Source organism: Populus trichocarpa, chromosome 6 (genome assembly GCF_000002775.5).
Source record: "Populus trichocarpa isolate Nisqually-1 chromosome 6, P.trichocarpa_v4.1, whole genome shotgun sequence".
NCBI classification, from domain to species: domain Eukaryota; kingdom Viridiplantae; phylum Streptophyta; class Magnoliopsida; order Malpighiales; family Salicaceae; genus Populus; species Populus trichocarpa.
The window spans coordinates 24,467,665-24,487,046 of NC_037290.2; the positions used below are offsets into that span (position 1 = coordinate 24,467,665).

The following is a 19,382-nucleotide window of genomic DNA, read 5'->3' on the forward strand; positions in this document are numbered from 1 at the left end:
TTATTTTTTAATTTAAAATATATTAAAATAATAATTTATATATTAATATATTAAAATCATAAAAAAAAACACTTAAAAAACATCAATTTAATTTATTTTAGACAAAGCTAGTTGTAAGAGTTTAAAAATTGTAATGCAAAAACAAGTACTTACAAACGTTAGGGCATCGTCAGCTTTCTAAAACTTTAAAAATTGTGGTTGATTACTGTTTAAAACAAAAGAGACAGTATAATTAATTAAGGGTGAACAAAAAAAATTAAAAAATTGATTAAATCGAGAAAACTGAAAAAAAAATAAAACAAATCAAATCGTGAAAAAAAACAAATTAAAATTTTGAAAAAACCGACCGGTTCGGTTCGGTTTTGGTTTTATAAACCTAAAACTGAAAAAACTGAACCGAACCCAAACCAAAAATAACTGAGCCAAACTAGAAAAAACCCTAGCCAAAATTAATCGAGCCAAACCGAAAAAAACCGAGCCAAACCGGTTTGAACTGGTTTTTATCCAAAAAACCGATCCAATCGAACCGAAACCGGTCGGTTTGAACCGGTTTCGGTTTTTTTTATTTAAATTTCAGTTTGGTTACTTTTTTTTAATAAAAACCAAACCGAACCGAAAATAATTACCCCTACACTTAATGATATGTGTTTTCTTGACTTTCTTGCTTGGAAAAAACAGAAATTCACTAAAAAATCATTCAATAAATAAATTTATTTTATATTTTTATATTTATTTTTTAAATCAAATATATTTTTATCTTTTTTGTATTTATTATCTTCTGTGTTCGGAGACACCAACCAAGTACAACCTAAATAAATATATGTCTACTTGATGGTGAAGCTATAATAGCTAGTTAGTGTGTTTAATAGTGAGATGCAATTTTTTTTTGAAAATTCTTTTTACTTCAAAATAAAAAAAAAATTATATCAACACATTAAAATTATCATAAAAATATTAATTTAATAGTTTTTCAAGTAAAATATAATTTTAAAATGTAACCAAAAAAAAAAAAACTAACGCAAATCTAAGCAGTGACGAGTGAAATAGTTAATATCAAATATTCAAGAACACATTTTTTTTCTTCATCTTTAGTAATCTAGACTTTTCTATTGAAAAAAATAATAATCATTTACATTGTCAAGCAATATTGTAGAAATAAAGTTTTCCTGCAAACATATGCCATAATCATTATTTTTAACCAACTATTAAATATTTATTTGATCAATATTGATATTGACTAATAGAAATGAAATATGAAAAAGAAAGAAAGAAGAAGCTAGGAGTAGTTCTGCTGTGTCTCTTAAAAAAGAAAATACAAATAACAATACTTAAATTAAAAAAATATTACTAAATTGTTTAATACATTTAAAAGAGTGGGGTGTCAACTCATCTTCTATACTATTCATATAAACAAAGGAGATAACCTTTCTTCCTTTTCTTTTCTTTTTTTCATTTTCCCTCTCTTTTGTTTTTCTAATGCATTTTTGTTCATTTTTTTCCTTCATTTTCATTTTATGCTTAATTTTACAAGCATTTATTTTTGTTATAGTATAATTAAGTAAAAATTGCTTAAGAAAACCAATTTGCACAAGGGATTGTACTTAAGTATTTATTGCTTAAGTAAAAATTATGAATATCTTATATGTCAAGTCTCAATATTAAAATCATCCTAAATTTTTCTTTTTAAAATTAGACCATGTTTTTTACCAGTTGTCTAAGTTATCTTTGCATCTACCAAGTCGACAAGGTTAAGTCAAAACAACTCTCAAGCAGTTTAATTTTAAACCTAAACTAAGCAAAGAGTCAGATTGGAAAATTTAAAAGTTAAGTCATTGGGTTGAATTTAATAATTATATCAAATAATTTTCTATGGTCTAAATATTTTTTATATTTAATTTTTTTTATTCAAGCCGCAACATAGCGTAACACTGGTATCTAATACAAATTTAAATAAATTTTAGGTTTGTTCGGCTCGTTATTCTATCGAACTAATAAAATATTAGGAAAATAAGTAATTACAGGTTTTTCCTTATCTAAAATTATTTGACAGTTGAGCAAATAAAATTCATTGAATGGTTGAAGAGAGCCAAAGTGTAGTCTAAATAGGACCACTCAAGCCTCAAGTTCTTTGACCAGCTCGATTTAGCATAATTTAGCAGATTAATCTAATAATTGTTGAGCCGAAACCTGAAAAAGGTTGACTTTTAAATTAAACTGGAAGGAAATTAACTTGGTCAAATATAGTTAATCTAGCGAGTTAAACTATGACTCGAATTAACATCATTTAAAAACACAAATTTTCAAAACAAAATAATATTATTTAAAAAAAATCTTTAAAAAACATTTAGGTTAACACGTACATCTAGATAAGGTGTCAAGTTTATTAACTAAATGACATCAATCTCTCTTTCTTTTTCACTATTTTCTCAGGGTCTCACCCAAAAAGAAAAAAAGGAGGGAGGGAGGGCATTAATCTTAGATAAATAATTAAAACCATAAATCAAGGTAAGATATGGATCATAGCATATCACCATATTTATTGATTAATAAATTGAAATGCAATTATGCAAGTAACAAGGGTGGGTGGTGAAGCAACTTGAGGTCCAATACTGATCTGGTCCAACACGAGCCCTGGTCCCAAGTCCAGGCCACTTTGTGGTGAAGTCTCCTCCTGGCAATAATAGCTTGCTCTATGAGGTGGTTTGGCGTTAGGGTTTTCAATTCAATTGAGCCAGGTAAGTGGACATGGTGTACTATTTTGTTAAGTTCTTTAGTCAATGAAGGACACAATATTGCAAATACCGCACTTTATTCAATCACATTAATTAATACTAGCTGGGAAAGGTGAAACTAAAACGTAAATGTTAGCGTCTAGAACATTATTTATTGGTGTCATAACCTATTTTTGGGTCACCCCCAAATCTTTTTTCCTTTTCTTAAAAAAAAAAAAAAAACTGCACGGTGCCGTTTTGAACGGCACAGTGCAGCTTCTTCTCCCCTGCAAATGCAGAGACAGGGGAGAAGAAGATTTTTGAAATTTTTCCCGTTATTCTTCCCTTGTCTCTCTCCACCCCACTTGCCCAAAAATCCCGCATGACCCATACCCACACCTACACAACCATACTCTGCAACTCCCACGCCACCATGCCCTGCACTTGGACAGGGTATGGTGAACCTCTCCCCCGGCTGCCTATAAATACAGGGGAGAGAACAGAACCAGGAGGGGGGATGATTTTTTGAGAAAGAGAGGAAGAGGGGGGGCAAAATTTTGGAGAAGGAGAGAAAGGTAGACGAACAGAGAGGGGAAGATTTGAGCTGACGAGAGAATAGAAGGAAAGAACAGAAAAACAAAAGAATAGGGGAGAAGAACAGTAACTCATCTCTCTCTCTGGTTTCTCTCCCTCCACCGTTGGAAGCTGCGCCACCGTCATTTCGCCTTGTCACCAGCAGCGTCGCCAACAGCAGCTGCCACCAGCAGCAACAGAGGAGAAACCGAAAGAGAAACAACAGTTTTTAGGGGAGACAAAGGAGAGAAAGCGAAAGCATACAAGGGGAAGAGAAGAACAGAGACTGGGCGTCACTGCATAGAGAAGAAGAAGGACCATTCCTCACCACCGGGGCACCGCCGCTGTGCTTCCTATCCACCGTGGCCTTCAGCCACCACCATCCAGCACCGCCATTCCGCCACCATCAGCGCTGCCAACGCCAGCAGAACCAGAGAGGGAGAAGAGAAACAGAACAGAACAGAGAGAAAGAAAACCAGGAGAGGAGTAGAAGCGGGGGAGAAGAAGAACCACATCAGCAGCCTAGAATCCATAGCGCCCTCCGCGAACCACCACCGGTCCTTTCTTCGCCCCCACCTTGAGCCACCGTCAACGAAAAAGGAAGAAGAAACCTTGTTGACAGAGAGAACGAAAAACAGAGGAAGAAAACAGCACAGCGAAGCAGAGGGGAGAAGAAGAAAGACCGCCGCCTCAGCCACCGTCTGCCACCACCGCTGCCCTTCACGCCGGCCAGAACACCGCCATAGCAGGTCAGCCTTTCTTCCCCCTTCTTCTTTTTCTTCTTCTTCTTCTTCTTCTTCTTCCCCGCTGTTCACTGCATGAATAACGGGCGTGAATTAATTCACGCCTTCTGTTCATGCATGAACAGTGGGCGTGAATTATAATTCACGCCCACTGTCCATGCAGCAGTGGGCTTCGGCCAAGATTTTGTTTTTTTGGGCCGGGTCTGGCCCAGTTCAAAAAAACTTTCAAAAAAATATATTTTTGGGAAAATTTGTGATTTCCCCGCGTATTTTTTACTAAATTTTGCTTAATACTGGTTTGTATTTTTATATCATAAAAATACAAATCCGGTATTAAAATACACTGTTTTCGTTAAAACTTTGAAAAAAATATTTTTGTTTTCATGCATACGGCGAAGTCTCTAAAAGCAAAAAAAATCATATTGTATTTTCATACAACAAATAAAACTCCAAAAAAAAATTATTATGTTTTAGCATGCATTTTAGCTTTAATAACCAGTTTATTAAAGTCACGAGAACTTGGCCAATATTTCAAAAAATTCAAAAAATTTATCTTGTTTTCTTTTAATATCCGGGATTATGAATTTATACGTAAAACGTACTCCCGATATTAAAAAGGTAGTTTTTTTTATTTGACGCTAGAACGGTTAGGTTTTACCCCATTAAGATAAGAACCATTTTTTTTAGGAGGGCTTTTCTTGAATCTTAGACAGACAAGACCAACAATTAGAAAACACAACCAAGCCTTAGATTTTGATCAGACAAATAGAACAATGCAGCTTACCTTAGGTAGGGCGTATTTGGGGTGCTAATACCTTCCCTTTGCGCAACCAGTCTCCGTATCCGATCTCTGAGAACAATTAGGGTTCCTAGTTACCATAATACTAGGTGGCGACTCCCATTCTATTTTTTTCCACTGATAAGAGACAAGAATTCCTTGTCTCCCCATATTTTCCAGATACACACGCACATTTGAGCGAGGGTGGACGATCGCCGCGACGCCGCACATGTGTGACAATTGGTATGGTTTTGCGAATTGTTTTGTTTTTTAATTTAAAATATATTAAAACAATAATTTATATATTTATATATTAAAATCATCAAAAACCACTTAAAAAACATCAATTTAATTTATTTTAGACAAAGCTAGTTGTAAGAGTTTAAAAATTGTAATGCAAAAACAATTACTTGCAAACGTTAGGGCATCGTCAGCTTTCTAAAAGTTTAAAAATTGTGGTTGATTACTGTTTAAAACAAAAGAGACAGTACAATTAATTAAGGCTGAACAAAAAAATTAGAAAATCAATTAAACCGAGAAAACTGAAAAAAAAAATAAAAAAAACCAAATCGTGAAAAAAAATAAATTAAATTTTTGAAAAAACCGACCGGTTCGGTTCGGTTTTGGTTTTATAAACCTAAAACTGAAAAAACCGAACCGAACCCAAACCAAAAATAACCGAGCCAAACTAGAAAAAAACCTAGCCAAAATTAATCGAGCCAAAACCAAGCCAAACCGAAAAAACTGAGCCAAACCGGTTTGAATCGGTTTTTGTCCAAAAAAACCGAACCAATTGAACCGAAACCGGTCGGTTTGAACCGGTTTCGGTTCTTTTCACTACTAGAAAATTGATAAATACAAACGGAAATACCGAGAGAATATTTCCGTCGGTACATTTCCGAGGGATTTTACCTACGAAAATATTCCCTCAGTATATACCGAGGGAATTATCGTGGGAAAAAAAATTAAAACAAAGCAAAAAAAAAAAGATGACGTGTCATTTTTACCAACAGAATTACCGACGGAATTTTTTTCGTCGGTAAATTTGTTGGTAAACTGTGAACACTATTCATCATGTCAATTACAAAAGGAATCACTGACGGAATTTTCCGTCGGCATTTTCCAGAGAGCTCCAGAACTGTTCACTTTCCAATTGCACTGCTATTGTTGTTCTTTACGGACAAAATCACCGACGGATTGAAAAGTCGTCAGTGTTATTTGGTGGTTTTCTGAAAAAATTCAATTAATTTAAAATTTTCATTTAAATATTACAGACGAAATCACCGACGGATTGAAAAATTATCAGTAATTTTTTGGCGGTTTCTGAAAACTTTTTATGAAATTAAAAATTTAAATTAAATAATACCGATGGAATTACCGACGGAATAATTAAAAAATATTAATATTCAATTATCTGTTGGTAAATCCGTCGGTAAAGCGCCCCAATAAAAAGCCTAAATCCCCTTATTTCACTATAGACAGACTCATTTCTTATTCTTCTTCTTCTTCTTCTTCTTGTTCTTCTTCTTCACTATATGTAAAAAACATCATTTCTTATCTATTTCTTTCTCTTCTTTTCTCTCCTCATCTCCTTCTCTTTTCTTCCATACTTGGGCATGTCTTCTTCTTCTTTCTTCTTTCTTCTTTTATCCTCTTAGTTTTGTTTTAATTAACATGCTTAACGAAATTTTTTTTCTCTCCTTAGCTTCACTTGCAACTACATTAAGGTAAGATTTTTCTTTTTTCTTCTTTTTTTCATGATTTTTTTCACTATATTTGTTTTTTATTTTATTTTTAATTGTTTTTGTTCTTAATAATTGTATAAATGTTGTTGTGAGATTTTTTTTTCATATGAGATCAATTTTTAGTAGATTTATTTATAGAATTTTTAAATTTTTAGCAATTGCAACTTCATTTTTGTCATATGAATTTTTTTAGTTGAATTTATTTTTTTGTTTTATTTTTTTGTTGCAAATTTGTTTGAGTTGATTTTCTTATTCTTTTTTCCAAGCATTTTGAGTATATATTATACAGTGTTAATTTATGTTAATTTAATTTTTTTATAATTTTATAAAATGAATTTTTTTAAATGTTTTTAAATAATTATCGACGGAATTACCGACGGACAAAAAATTACCGACGAAAGATTCACCAACGGAGCATTTTTGTCGGTGAATCCGTCGGTAAATTAATTACCGACGGAATATGTGTCTTACGCCGACGGAAAAATTCTGTCGGTAAAACTGTTAAATCTTGTAGTATTTTTTTAAATTTCAGTTTGGTTACTTTTTTTTAATAAAAACCGAACCGAACCGAAAATAATTACCCCTACAATCAATGAGATGTGTTTTCTTGACTTTCTTGCTTGGAAAAAACAGAAATTCACTAAAAAATCATTCAATAAATAAATTTATTTTATATTTTCATATTTATTTTTCAAATCAAATATATTTTTATCTTTTTTGTATTTATTATCTTCTCTATTCAGAGACACCAACCAAATACAACCTAAATAAATATATGTCTACTTGATGGCGAAGCTATAATAGCTAGTTAGTGTGTTTTATATTGAGATGCAATTTTTTTTTTGAAAATTCTTTTTACTTGAAAATTAAAAAAAATTATATCATCATATTAAAATTATCATAAAAATATTAATTTAATAGTTTTCAAGTAAAATATAATTTTAAAATGTAAAAAAAAAAACAAACACAAACTAACGCAAATCTAAGCAGTGACGAGCGAAATAGTTGATATCAAATATTCAAGAACACATGGGCATTCTTTTCCTTAATACCATAGATGCTCCCATGAGAGCATTATGTTATTGCCACGATAGTTTCCAGCCATTATAGATAATTCCAAAACAAAAATGAGTGCAGGAGGAAGATTTTTGAAAGGAACAAAATCCATTCCAACCGTATAAGAAAATAGTCCAAAGAACATGATATGATAATCGGAAAAAAACGTAAGCAAATCCATGCTGCATTTTGAATAACATAATCATGGAAGATGGGCAGTCTCTACCCCTCTACTTACCCCCATTAATATGGTGGTTGCTTGTTAAAATCAAGCTAAAAGTCTAAGCAAATAAGACTGCTCCACATCTCAATTTTTATGAATGCAATGAGCAGTAACCGACAATGACGTCCAAAAACGATGAGCCATTCTGTCTCCATGTTTGCAGAGAGTGAGTATACATTTCCAAAAGCAAAATCTAAACCATCACTTGCTGATTTCTTCTTGTAATCTTCACCCTTACATGAAGAGTCCATCGCCTCTTGTTTTTGTTACATCTGTCACGTTTGCATTTACGTGAGTGGCCCAGGGGCAGTTGCAAGTTATTAAGGTGGCTAGCTGCCAAGGTAGGTGACGAGTTCCTTCAAACTGAAGCAGCCTCCTTGGTCCTCAGAAATCCCTCTATAAATTTTGCAAACAACGTGCTATCTCCTACAATATCAGCGCTTAGCTTTCTGTTCTTTTCTCTCATTATAATACCTACCTAGTTTTCTGTTGCACGATAACAGACTAAAAATGGAGTTCCATCTTACACGCATTCTTGCTTTCCTTTCTGTACGCTTCTGAATCTTCACTTGTTTTAACACATTAGAGATTGGTGTTTCGGATGGTTTTCTCTGTTCCAGTTCTACACTTATATACTTTCCTATTTAATATCTAATGAAAGTCTGTATTTACGTTTATTTATTGCAGTTTGCACTTGTGGCAAGCCACGCTGCCTTGCCACCTGAACTTTACTGGAACTCTGTGCTGCCTAACACTCCTATGCCAAAATCTGTCAGAGATCTTCTACACCCAGGTGTGAGAATTTAAGAACCGAACTACTCTCTAAAAAACTGTTGTTTTTTTTTTTTTTGGCAACAGTACTCTTTAATAACTTGAATGAAACTTCTGCTAGCTTTTTGCTAGCTGTGTCTAAGGTAGAGAAAAGCACTTCTAATATTGATGTCACTAAAATTGCAGACTTGGTGGAAGACAAAAGCACTTCTGTTGCTGTAGGGAAGGGTGGTGTAAATGTTGATGCAGGAAAAGGGAAGCCAGGGGGCACTGCTGTTAATGTAGGAAAGGGTGGTGTGAGTGTTGATGCAGGGAAAGGAAAGCCCGGAGGAACCAATGTAAATGCAGGAAAGGGTGGTGTGAATGTTGATGCTGGGAAAGGAAAGCCAGGCAGCGGCACCCATGTCAGCGTCGGGGGCAAAGGTGTTGGTGTTGCCGCTGGAAAGCCAGGGAAGAGAACCCATGTTGGTGTTGGCAAAGGCGGAGTATCTGTGAGCACAGGGCACCATGGCAAGCCCGTAATTGTTGGGGTACGCCCAGGGCCAGGCCCGTTCAACTACATTTATGCTGCAACTGAGACTCAACTCCATGATGACCCAAATGTAGCCCTTTTTTTCTTGGAGAAAGACATGCATCCAGGCAAAATTATGAACTTGCAATTCACTGAAAACACTAACACAGCAACTTTCTTACCACGTCAAGTCGCCGATTCAATACCCTTTTCATCTGACAAATTGCCAGAAATCTACAGTGAGTTTTCAGTGAAACCTGGATCAATGGAAGCTGCGGAGATGGAGAATACAATCAAGGAATGTGAAAGCCCTGGAATTAAAGGAGAGGAGAAATACTGCGCGACATCACTAGAGTCAATGATTGACTTCAGCACTTCCAAATTAGGAAAGAATGTTCAGGCAATCTCCACAGAAGTGGACAACCAAACCAAGATGCAGAAGTATACAATTAAGACCGGAGTAAAGAAGGTGGCAGGAGACAAATCTGTAGTGTGCCACAAGCAGAACTATGCATATTCCGTCTTTTACTGCCATGCAACGCAAACCACTAGGGCTTACACGGTTCCCTTGGAGGGTGATGATGGAACAAAGGCTAAAGCTGTAGCAGTGTGCCACACAGATACGTCAGCATGGAACCCAAAGCATTTGGCTTTCCAGGTGCTCAACGTTAAGCCAGGAACCGTACCAGTCTGCCATTTCCTTCCTCAGGATCATGTTGTGTGGTTTTCCAACTAGAAGTTTGCAATCTGCAGTCCTGTCATTTCCTTCTCATCTGTCAACAGTAGTTGAAACTGGAATGTTTTTAAGTTATGATCCATTTGTTTTTATAATAATAGTGTACCTAAAAACGCACTATGTGTTAAATGTAATTTGTACGATTCAATGTCTTTTATTATTAGCTTTTATGGCTGTTGTTCTCTTGGTCTTCTCTAGATTGTGGAAGTCTAGGTATTTCTACTTCTTTATTAATTCAGCTTTGTAGTCTTTTACTCTTCTTTGTATTATAAAAAGCTGAACAGAACAGAACAGCAAGGAATAATAAGATTGCTTCTGTTATTGAGCTGCAACTCTACTATTTATCCTTTTAATTCCTCCTCCTTATTTGTTTTTGCTTTTATTTCCAACAAATTTGATATCGAAGCTATTTTGTTTCTATGGCCTCTTCATCTAGCATATTTAGCTTTTTCTATACAGCTATTAAGATTCCTATCACTACTAAAAAAGAAACCTATTAGCAACTAACTAGTTCGTTCCAAATAAAATTAAAATCTGTTACTGATAAAATTCAGTAACGAAATTAGTAACTGATAATTTCAAATGCAAATAATATATGTTAATTTTTTAGCAACATATTATCAATTGCTGATTTTTTCAGTAACAACTAATCCGTTGCTAAAATTTGGTTACTGATTGTATAAATCAGCAACGGCATTTCATTGTTAATCACCATTACTGATCAACAATGGATATTGCATTGCTGATCAGCGACGTATATTTCGTTGTTAATCCGTTGTTAATTAGCAATTGAAACTTTGTTGCTGATTCATTGCTGATTTGTCCAATAACTATTTTTTAAAACATGAATTTTTTTAATTATTTTTCCATTTATTGAATTTTTTTAATTATTAATGGATATTTCAAAAATTATAAATAAATATATAAAAAACATAAATTAATACTAGAAATTATTTTATCAACAATAATAAGTCAAATAAAAATAAATTTCATAATAAAGTTCCATATTTAACATAGGTGTCATAATCCAATTTTTGAATAAATAATAAAAAATAAATGGATAAAAATATATTTGAAATTTGGGCCAAGACAACATAATTTAGAAGTTTGGGGACTTAATTGGACTTGGAATTATTTAATTAATGGAATCAGGGACCTAATTGATAAATGTCAGAAGTTCAGGGACCAAAGTGAAAAATAGTCATTCCCAAGGACACAAACGGCGCCGTTTTGAAGAGCTGTTCATTATCCCTTCCATTTCGCGCGGAGAAAGCCTATTCAACAGGGAAAACGGCAGCAATTCGATCCGATCATGGACCACTTCTTTTGCCCACGATCCCGCTCGTGGATTGATTAACAGTCCTGTAAATGCAGGACTGTAACAGGGACTGGTTTTAGGGGCAAGCTCTCTGGCTCTATAAAAGGCAGAGCAGAACAGAGGCAAAAGGGGGGAAGAACAGAGAAAAAACACAGCGACGGGAACTGGAGAAAAATCATAAGAAAACAAAAGACAGAACCCAAGGGAGAACACAGAGAAAACCAGGGGACGACTGGAGAAGCAAACGAGACAGAAACAGAGAGCAGCATTGGCCAGCCAACGCACGAGTGTTAGCCTCGTCTCCGGTTGCACCACCTTCCCCCCTTCCCCTCCGAACAGACGAACACAAAGAAAAACAGAGAGCACGAACGAGCAGGGAGAGACGAAAAAAAACACAGACGAGCGAGCAGGGAAAACCAAAACAGAAGAGAAAAAGAGAGAAGACAGAGGGGGAACGACGAGACGGAGAAAAACCCAGAGGAGAAAACGAAACAGAAACAGGAGGAAAAATGAGAGCAGAAATACAGAGCAAAAAACAAAACACAGAAAAGAGAAGGAAAAGTAAAGGAGCAGGACAGATAGGAGTATTGGCTTTTCCATTGCTTTCGTCCCTGCAGACAAAGGAAAGACCCGGAATCAGTCAAAGATAGTTTTAAAAGCTACTGAGAAAACAAAAGGAAAATAAAGACAAGTGAGAACAGAAGGAAGACAAAGGGAAGCAGTAGGCGGGAATCATCATCAGCGCTGCAAGCATCTTCGGTCTCCAGCAGCAGGTACGCCCGTTTCTTCATCCCCTTTTGCATCTTCATTTCAAATTGAATTGTTACAAGAACACTGTGCGAAGGTAATTTAATTACCTTCACACAGTGTTCATGCACGCGTGAATTCACTTCACGCGTGCTTTTAGTTTTTTTGCCCAGCCGGGTCACTGGCTTGGGCCAGTGACCGGGCCGGGCTGGCTGGGTCTAGCCCAGCTCAAAAAATAAAATAAAATAAAATAAAAAACAAAGTTGTGTGTATGTATAAATAAAAAAATAAATATAAATTTATTATTTTTATTCATTGACGCCAGAATCAGAATAAAAATATTGATTCAAATTTATTTCATTGTATTTTATTTAAATTACATAAAATAAAATATGCATACAAAAATAAAATAAAATAAAGTAAATTTATTGGTTTATTCACTGACGTCAGAGTCAGGAATAAAGATACTGATGTAAATTTATTTTATTTTATTGTATTTTACTTTTATTTAGTTACATAAAAAAATACGTATGCGTAAAAAATAAATTTATTTGATTTGTTTATTCACTGACGCCAGAGTCAAGAATAAAAAATACTGATTTAGATTTAAATTTATTTTATAGCTACGTAATATTTACCAACGCCAGAATTGGAAGTATCTGTAGTTAAATATTCACTGGCGCCAGAGTCAGGAATATTACACGCAAACCATCATAGCATAAACCAACAAAATATTAGCAATTTATGACAAAACCAGCAATACAGTCTGCCTCAGACAGGACGTTTAAGGGGTGATATTATCTTCCCTTTTGCGTAACCCGTCCTGTACCATAGAATCTCTGCTGACCAGTCAGGGTTCCTAGTAACTGTAATACTAGGTGGCAACTTCTTAAAACAAACCATTCTCCATCAAAGAATAGAATGCCAAAAATCCGTTCTTTTTCATTAAATACGAAAGATAAATTTTTAAGACCGCCGCGATGTCGGGTGCGACAATAAAAATTAATTATTTTGATGCCACATGGATTGAATTGATGAAACACTAATATGAATATAGTAAGAATATCTGTTTATTATTGCCCACCATCATTTTTTTTCTTCATCTTTAGTAATCTAGACTTTTCTATTGAAAAAAATAATAATCATTTACATTGTCAAGCAATATTGTAGAAATAAAGTTTTCCTACAAACATATGCCATAATCATTATTTTTAACCAACTATTAAGTATTTATTTGATCAATATTGATATTGACTAAGAGAAATAATATATATATATATATATATATATATAAAAAGAAGAAGCTAGGAGTAGTTCTGTTGTGTCTCTTAAAAAAGTAAACACAAATAACAATACTTAAATTAAAAAAAATATTACTAAATTGTTTAATACATTTAAAAGAGTGAGGTGTCAACTCATCTTCTATACTATTCATATAAACAAAGGAGATAACCTTTCTTCTTTTTCTTTTTTCTTTTTCATTTTCCCTCTCTTTTGTTTTTCTAATGCATTTTTGTTCATTTGTTTTCTTTCATTTTCATCTTTTTTTTTCTCAATTTTATCTTTTAATACTTGTTTAATTTTTAATTTTTCTTCCTGAATTATTTTAATTTGCTTTATACAATGTTATCGCAGTTTCAAACAAACATCCTGATATTTGATTTGTACTTGGTTTATGCTTAATTTTACAAGTATTTATTTTTTTATAATATAATTAAGTACAAATTGCTTAAGAAAACCAGTTTGCACAAGGGATTGTACTTAAGTATTTATTGCTTAAGTAAAAATTACGAACATTTTATATGTCAACGTCTCAATATTAAAAAAAATATCATTCTTAAATTTTCTTTTTAAAACCATACCACGCTTTTACCAGTTGTTTAAGTTTCTTTACACCTACCAAGTCGACGAGGTTAAGTCGAAACAACTCTCAAGCAGTTTAATTTTAAACCTAAACTAGGCAAAGAGTCAAATTGAAAATTTTAAAAGTTAACTCCTTGGGTTGAATTTAATAATTATATCAAATAATTTTTTATGGTCTAAATATTTTTTATATTTAATTTTTTTTATTCAAGTCGCAACATAGCGTAACACTGGTATCTAATACAAATTTAAATAAATTTTAGGTTTGTTCGGCTCGTTATTCTATCGAACTAGTAAAATATTAGGAAAATAAGTAATTACAGGTTTTTCATTATCTAAAATTATTTGACAGTGAGCAAATAAAATTCATTGAATGGTTGAAGAGAGCCAAAGTGTAGTCTAAATAGGACCACTCAAGCCTCAAGTTCTTTGACCAGCTCTATTTAGCATAATTTAGCAGATTAATCTAATAATTGTTGAGTCGAAACCTGAAAGAGGTTGATTTTTAAATTAAACTGGAAGGAAATTAACTTGGTCAAATATAGTTAATCCAGCGAGTTAAACTACGACTCGATTTGACATCATTTAAAAACACAAATTTTCAAAACAAAATAATATTATTTTTTAAAAAAAATCTTTAAAAAACATCATTTTAGGTTCATCTAGGTTAACACATACATCTAGATAATTTGCCAAGTTTATTAACTTTGCTTTTAAATGACATCAATCTCTCTCTCTTTTTCACTATTTTCTCACGGTCTCACCCAAAAAGAAAAAAAACGAGGGAGGGAGGGCATTAATCTTAGATAAATAATTAAAACCATAAATCAAGGTAAGATATGGATCATAGCATATCACCATATTTATTGATTAATAATTGAAATGCAATTATGCAAGTAACAAGGGTGGGTGGTGAAGCAACTTGAGGTCCAATACTGATCTGGTCCAACAGGAGCCCTGGTCCCAAGTCCAGGCCACTTTGTGGTGAAGTCTCCTCCTGGCAATAATAGCTTGCTCTATGAGGTGGTTTGGCTTTAGGGTTTTCAATTCAATTGAGCCAGGTAAGTGGACATGGTGTACTATTTTGTTAAGTTCTTTAGTCAATTAATGAAGGACAGAATATTGCAAATACCGCACTTTATTCAATCACATTAATTAATACTAGCTGGGAAAGGTGAAACTAAAACGTAAATGTTAGCGTCTAGAACATTATTTATTGGTATGGTTTTGCGAATTGTTTTATTTTTTAATTTAAAATATATTAAAATAATAATTTATATATTAATATATTAAAATCATCAAAAAAAACACTTAAAAAACATCAATTTAATTTATTTTAGACAAAGCTAGTTGTAAGAGTTTAAAAATTGTAATGCAAAAACAAGTACTTACAAACGTTAGGGCATCGTCAGCTTTCTAAAACTTTAAAAATTGTGGTTGATTACTGTTTAAAACAAAAGAGACAGTATAATTAATTAAGGGTGAACAAAAAAAATTAAAAAATTGATTAAATCGAGAAAACTGAAAGAAAAATAAAACAAATCAAATCGTGAAAAAAAACAAATTAAAATTTTAAAAAAACCGACCGGTTCGGTTCGGTTTTGGTTTTATAAACCTAAAACTGAAAAAACTGAACCGAACCCAAACCAAAAATAACTGAGCCAAACTAGAAAAAAACCTAGCCAAAATTAATCGAGCCAAACCGAAAAAACCGAGGCAAACCGGTTTGAACTGGTTTTTATCCAAAAAACCGAACCAATCGAACCGAAACCGGTCGGTTTGAACCGGTTTCGGTTTTTTTTATTTAAATTTCAGTTTGGTTACTTTTTTTTAATAAAAACCAAACCGAACCGAAAATAATTACCCCTACAATCAATGAGATGTGTTTTCTTGACTTTCTTGCTTGGAAAAAACAGAAATTCACTAAAAAATCATTCAATAAATAAATTTATTTTATATTTTTATATTTATTTTTTTAAATTAAATATATTTTTATCTTTTTTGTATTTATTATCTTCTGTGTTCGGAGACACCAACCAAATACAACCTAAATAAATATATGTCTACTTGATGGTGAAGCTATAATAGCTAGTTAGTGTGTTTAATAGTGAGATGCAATTTTTTTTTGAAAATTCTTTTTACTTCAAAATAAAAAAAAAATTATATCAACACATTAAAATTATTATAAAAATATTAATTTAATAGTTTTTCAAGTAAAATATAATTTTAAAATGTAACCAAAAAAAAAAACTAACGCAAATCTAAGCAGTGACGAGTGAAATAGTTCATATCAAATATTCAAGAACACATGGCATTCTTTTCCTTAATACCATAGATGCTCCCATGAGAGCATTATGTTATTGCCACGATAGTTTCCAGCCATTATAGATAATTCCAAAACAAAAATGAGTGCAGGAGGAAGATTTTTGAAAGGAACAAAATCCATTCCAACCGTATAAGAAAATAGTCCAAAAAACATGATATGATAATCGGAAAAAAACGTAAGCAAATCCATGCTGCATTTTGAATAACATAATCATGGAAGATGGGCAGTCTCTACCCCTCTACTTACCCCCATTAATATGGTGGTTGCTTGTTAAAATCAAGCTAAAAGTCTAAGCAAATAAGACTGCTCCACATCTCAATTTTTATGAATGCAATGAACAGTAACCGACAATGACGTCCAAAAACGATGAGCCATTCTGTCTCCATGTTTGCAGAGAGTGAGTATACATTTCCAAAAGCAAAATCTAAACCATCACTTGCTGATTTCTTCTTGTAATCTTCACCCTTACATGAAGAGTCCATCGCCTCTTGTTTTTGTTACATCTGTCACGTTTGCATTTACGTGAGTGGCCCAGGGGCAGTTGCAAGTTATTAAGGTGGCTAGCTGCCAAGGTAGGTGACGAGTTCCTTCAAACTGAAGCAGCCTCCTTGGTCCTCAGAAATCCCTCTATAAATTTTGCAAACAACGTGCTATCTCCTACAATATCAGCGCTTAGCTTTCTGTTCTTTTCTCTCATTATAATACCTACCTAGTTTTCTGTTGCACGATAACAGACTAAAAATGGAGTTCCATCTTACACGCATTCTTGCTTTCCTTTCTGTACGCTTCTGAATCTTCACTTGTTTTAACACATTAGAGATTGGTGTTTCGGATGGTTTTCTCTGTTCCAGTTCTACACTTATATACTTTCCTATTTAATATCTAATGAAAGTCTGTATTTACCGTTTATTTATTGCAGTTTGCACTTGTGGTAAGCCACGCTGCCTTGCCACCTGAACTTTACTGGAACTCTGTGCTGCCTAACACTCCTATGCCAAAATCTGTCAGAGATCTTCTACACCCAGGTGTGAGAATTTAAGAACCGAACTACTCTCTCAAAAACTCTTGTTTTTTTTTTTTTTGGCAACAGTACTCTTTAATAACTTGAATGAAACTTCTGCTAGCTTTTTGCTAGCTGTGTCTAAGGTAGAGAAAAGCACTTCTAATATTGATGTCACTAAAATTGCAGACTTGGTGGAAGACAAAAGCACTTCTGTTGCTGTAGGGAAGGGTGGTGTAAATGTTGATGCAGGAAAAGGGAAGCCAGGGGGCACTGCTGTTAATGTAGGAAAGGGTGGTGTGAGTGTTGATGCAGGGAAAGGAAAGCCCGGAGGAACCAATGTAAATGCAGGAAAGGGTGGTGTGAATGTTGATGCTGGGAAAGGAAAGCCAGGCAGCGGCACCCATGTCAGCGTCGGGGGCAAAGGTGTTGGTGTTGCCGCTGGAAAGCCAGGGAAGAGAACCGATGTTGGTGTTGGCAAAGGCGGAGTATCTGTGACCAAAGGGCACCATGGCAAGCCCGTAATTGTTGGGGTACGCCCAGGGCCAGGCCCGTTCAACTACATTTATGCTGCAACTGAGACTCAACTCCATGATGACCCAAATGTAGCCCTTTTTTTCTTGGAGAAAGACATGCATCCAGGCAAAATTATGAACTTGCAATTCACTGAAAACACTAACACAGCAACTTTCTTACCACGTCAAGTCGCCGATTCAATACCCTTTTCATCTGACAAATTGCCAGAAATCTACAGTGAGTTTTCAGTGAAACCTGGATCAATGGAAGCTGCGGAGATGGAGAATACAATCAAGGAATGTGAAAGCCCTGGAATTAAAGGAGAGGAGAAATACTGCGCGACATCACTAGAGTCAATGATTGACTTCAGCACTTCCAAATTAGGAAAGAATGTTCAGGCAATCTCCACAGAAGTGGACAACCAAACCAAGATGCAGAAGTATACAATTAAGACCGGAGTAAAGAAGGTGGCAGGAGACAAATCTGTAGTGTGCCACAAGCAGAACTATGCATATTCCGTCTTTTACTGCCATGCAACGCAAACCACTAGGGCTTACACGGTTCCCTTGGAGGGTGATGATGGAACAAAGGCTAAAGCTGTAGCAGTGTGCCACACAGATACGTCAGCATGGAACCCAAAGCATTTGGCTTTCCAGGTGCTCAACGTTAAGCCAGGAACCGTACCAGTCTGCCATTTCCTTCCTCAGGATCATGTTGTGTGGTTTTCCAACTAGAAGTTTGCAATCTGCAGTCCTGTCATTTCCTTCTCATCTGTCAACAGTAGTTGAAACTGGAATGTTTTTAAGTTATGATCCATTTGTTTTTATAATAATAGTGTACCTAAAAACGCACTATGTGTTAAATGTAATTTGTACGATTCAATGTCTTTTATTATTAGCTTTTATGGCTGTTGTTCTCTTGGTCTTCTCTAGATTGTGGAAGTCTAGGTATTTCTACTTCTTTATTAATTCAGCTTTGTAGTCTTTTACTCTTCTTTGTATTATAAAAAGCTGAACAGAACAGAACAACAAGGAATAATAAGATTGCTTCTGTTATTGAGCTGCAACTCTACTATTTATCCTTTTAATTCCTCCTCCTTATTTGTTTTTGCTTTTATTTCCAACAAATTTGATATCGAAGCTATTTTGTTTCTATGGCCTCTTCATCTAGCATATTTAGCTTTTTCTATACAGCTATTAAGATAATAGAAGTCATTTCCTGTTATAATGTTAAAATATGACTATTTCTTTTTTTTATTTGCTTTCTTAATATCTAAATTGCAAAAACAATTATATATTAATTTATGTTTTCAATCAATGAAATGGTCAAACAAACTTAATGCCTTCGCTGAAAATTCCTTTAATTCCTTCTTTTCAGTCCTCACTTCCCTAAAAAACTATTTTTTACATTAATTGTATCTAAGAGGTTCGTACTTTATTTTGGTCTTCACTGTCATAAAAAAACTTTTTTTTTACTACATTAATACTCCTTGCATCTAATTAAGTTATGGTGTGCACAGAGAAAGAAAGTGGGAGTTACCATCGCATAACAGTTTAATAATTTCATATTTATTATTATAAGTGAAAAACAACAACACACAATCTAAGAAAACACCAAGAATCCCACTCAAAACCATGAAATTCCATTTTCCTCAAAATCCATCTATGAGAAGAGAAGTCTCCTATAATTTCGTCAGATTTTCATTATATACAGATTTCTGCATCCTTTTGCCAAAATATTCAACTATCTATTACATACGCCCAAT

The 19,382-nt window shown here is 33.9% G+C and overlaps 2 protein-coding genes across 6 annotated transcripts in view; both read left to right on the forward strand.

The window, feature by feature from the left end:
* Positions 1-8,211: 8,211 nt before the first annotated feature.
* LOC112327842 (BURP domain protein RD22) lies at positions 8,212-18,534 on the forward strand. 5 transcript variants are annotated; one of them, XM_052453672.1, is made up of 4 exons: positions 8,212-8,378; positions 8,517-8,622; positions 8,787-8,990; positions 17,555-18,534. In XM_052453672.1, exons 1-4 carry the CDS (start codon positions 8,340-8,342, stop codon positions 18,349-18,351), a joined length of 1,146 nt encoding a protein of 381 aa, XP_052309632.1. In that variant the 5' UTR covers positions 8,212-8,339; the 3' UTR covers positions 18,352-18,534. The 5 variants fall into 5 exon arrangements, with proteins under 5 accessions (XP_052309632.1, XP_052309631.1, XP_006388094.1 ...); XM_052453671.1 differs by lacking the exon at positions 8,787-8,990 and adding an exon at positions 17,291-17,494; XM_006388032.3 differs by lacking the exon at positions 17,555-18,534 and having other exon boundaries at positions 8,787-10,030.
* LOC7495730 (uncharacterized) overlaps positions 14,526-19,382 on the forward strand; it is a 95,310-nt gene continuing 90,453 nt past the window's right edge. Inside the window, exon 1 of the mRNA XM_052453669.1 lies at positions 14,526-14,532. The gene's annotated coding sequence lies outside the window, so the exon portion shown is untranslated. The remainder of the gene's footprint in view (positions 14,533-19,382) is intronic.

What these genes read in the sequence shown, in the direction of transcription:
- LOC112327842 (XM_006388032.3), top strand. Translation starts at nt 8,340, where the DNA reads ATGGAGTTCCATCTTACACGCATTCTTGCTTTCCTTTCT. An exon ending in GCATTCTTGCTTTCCTTTCT is followed by an intron (nt 8,379 to 8,516) that starts GTACGCTTCTGA and finishes TATTTATTGCAG; the next exon opens with TTTGCACTTGTGGCAAGCCA. An exon ending in CAGAGATCTTCTACACCCAG is followed by an intron (nt 8,623 to 8,786) that starts GTGTGAGAATTT and finishes CTAAAATTGCAG; the next exon opens with ACTTGGTGGAAGACAAAAGC.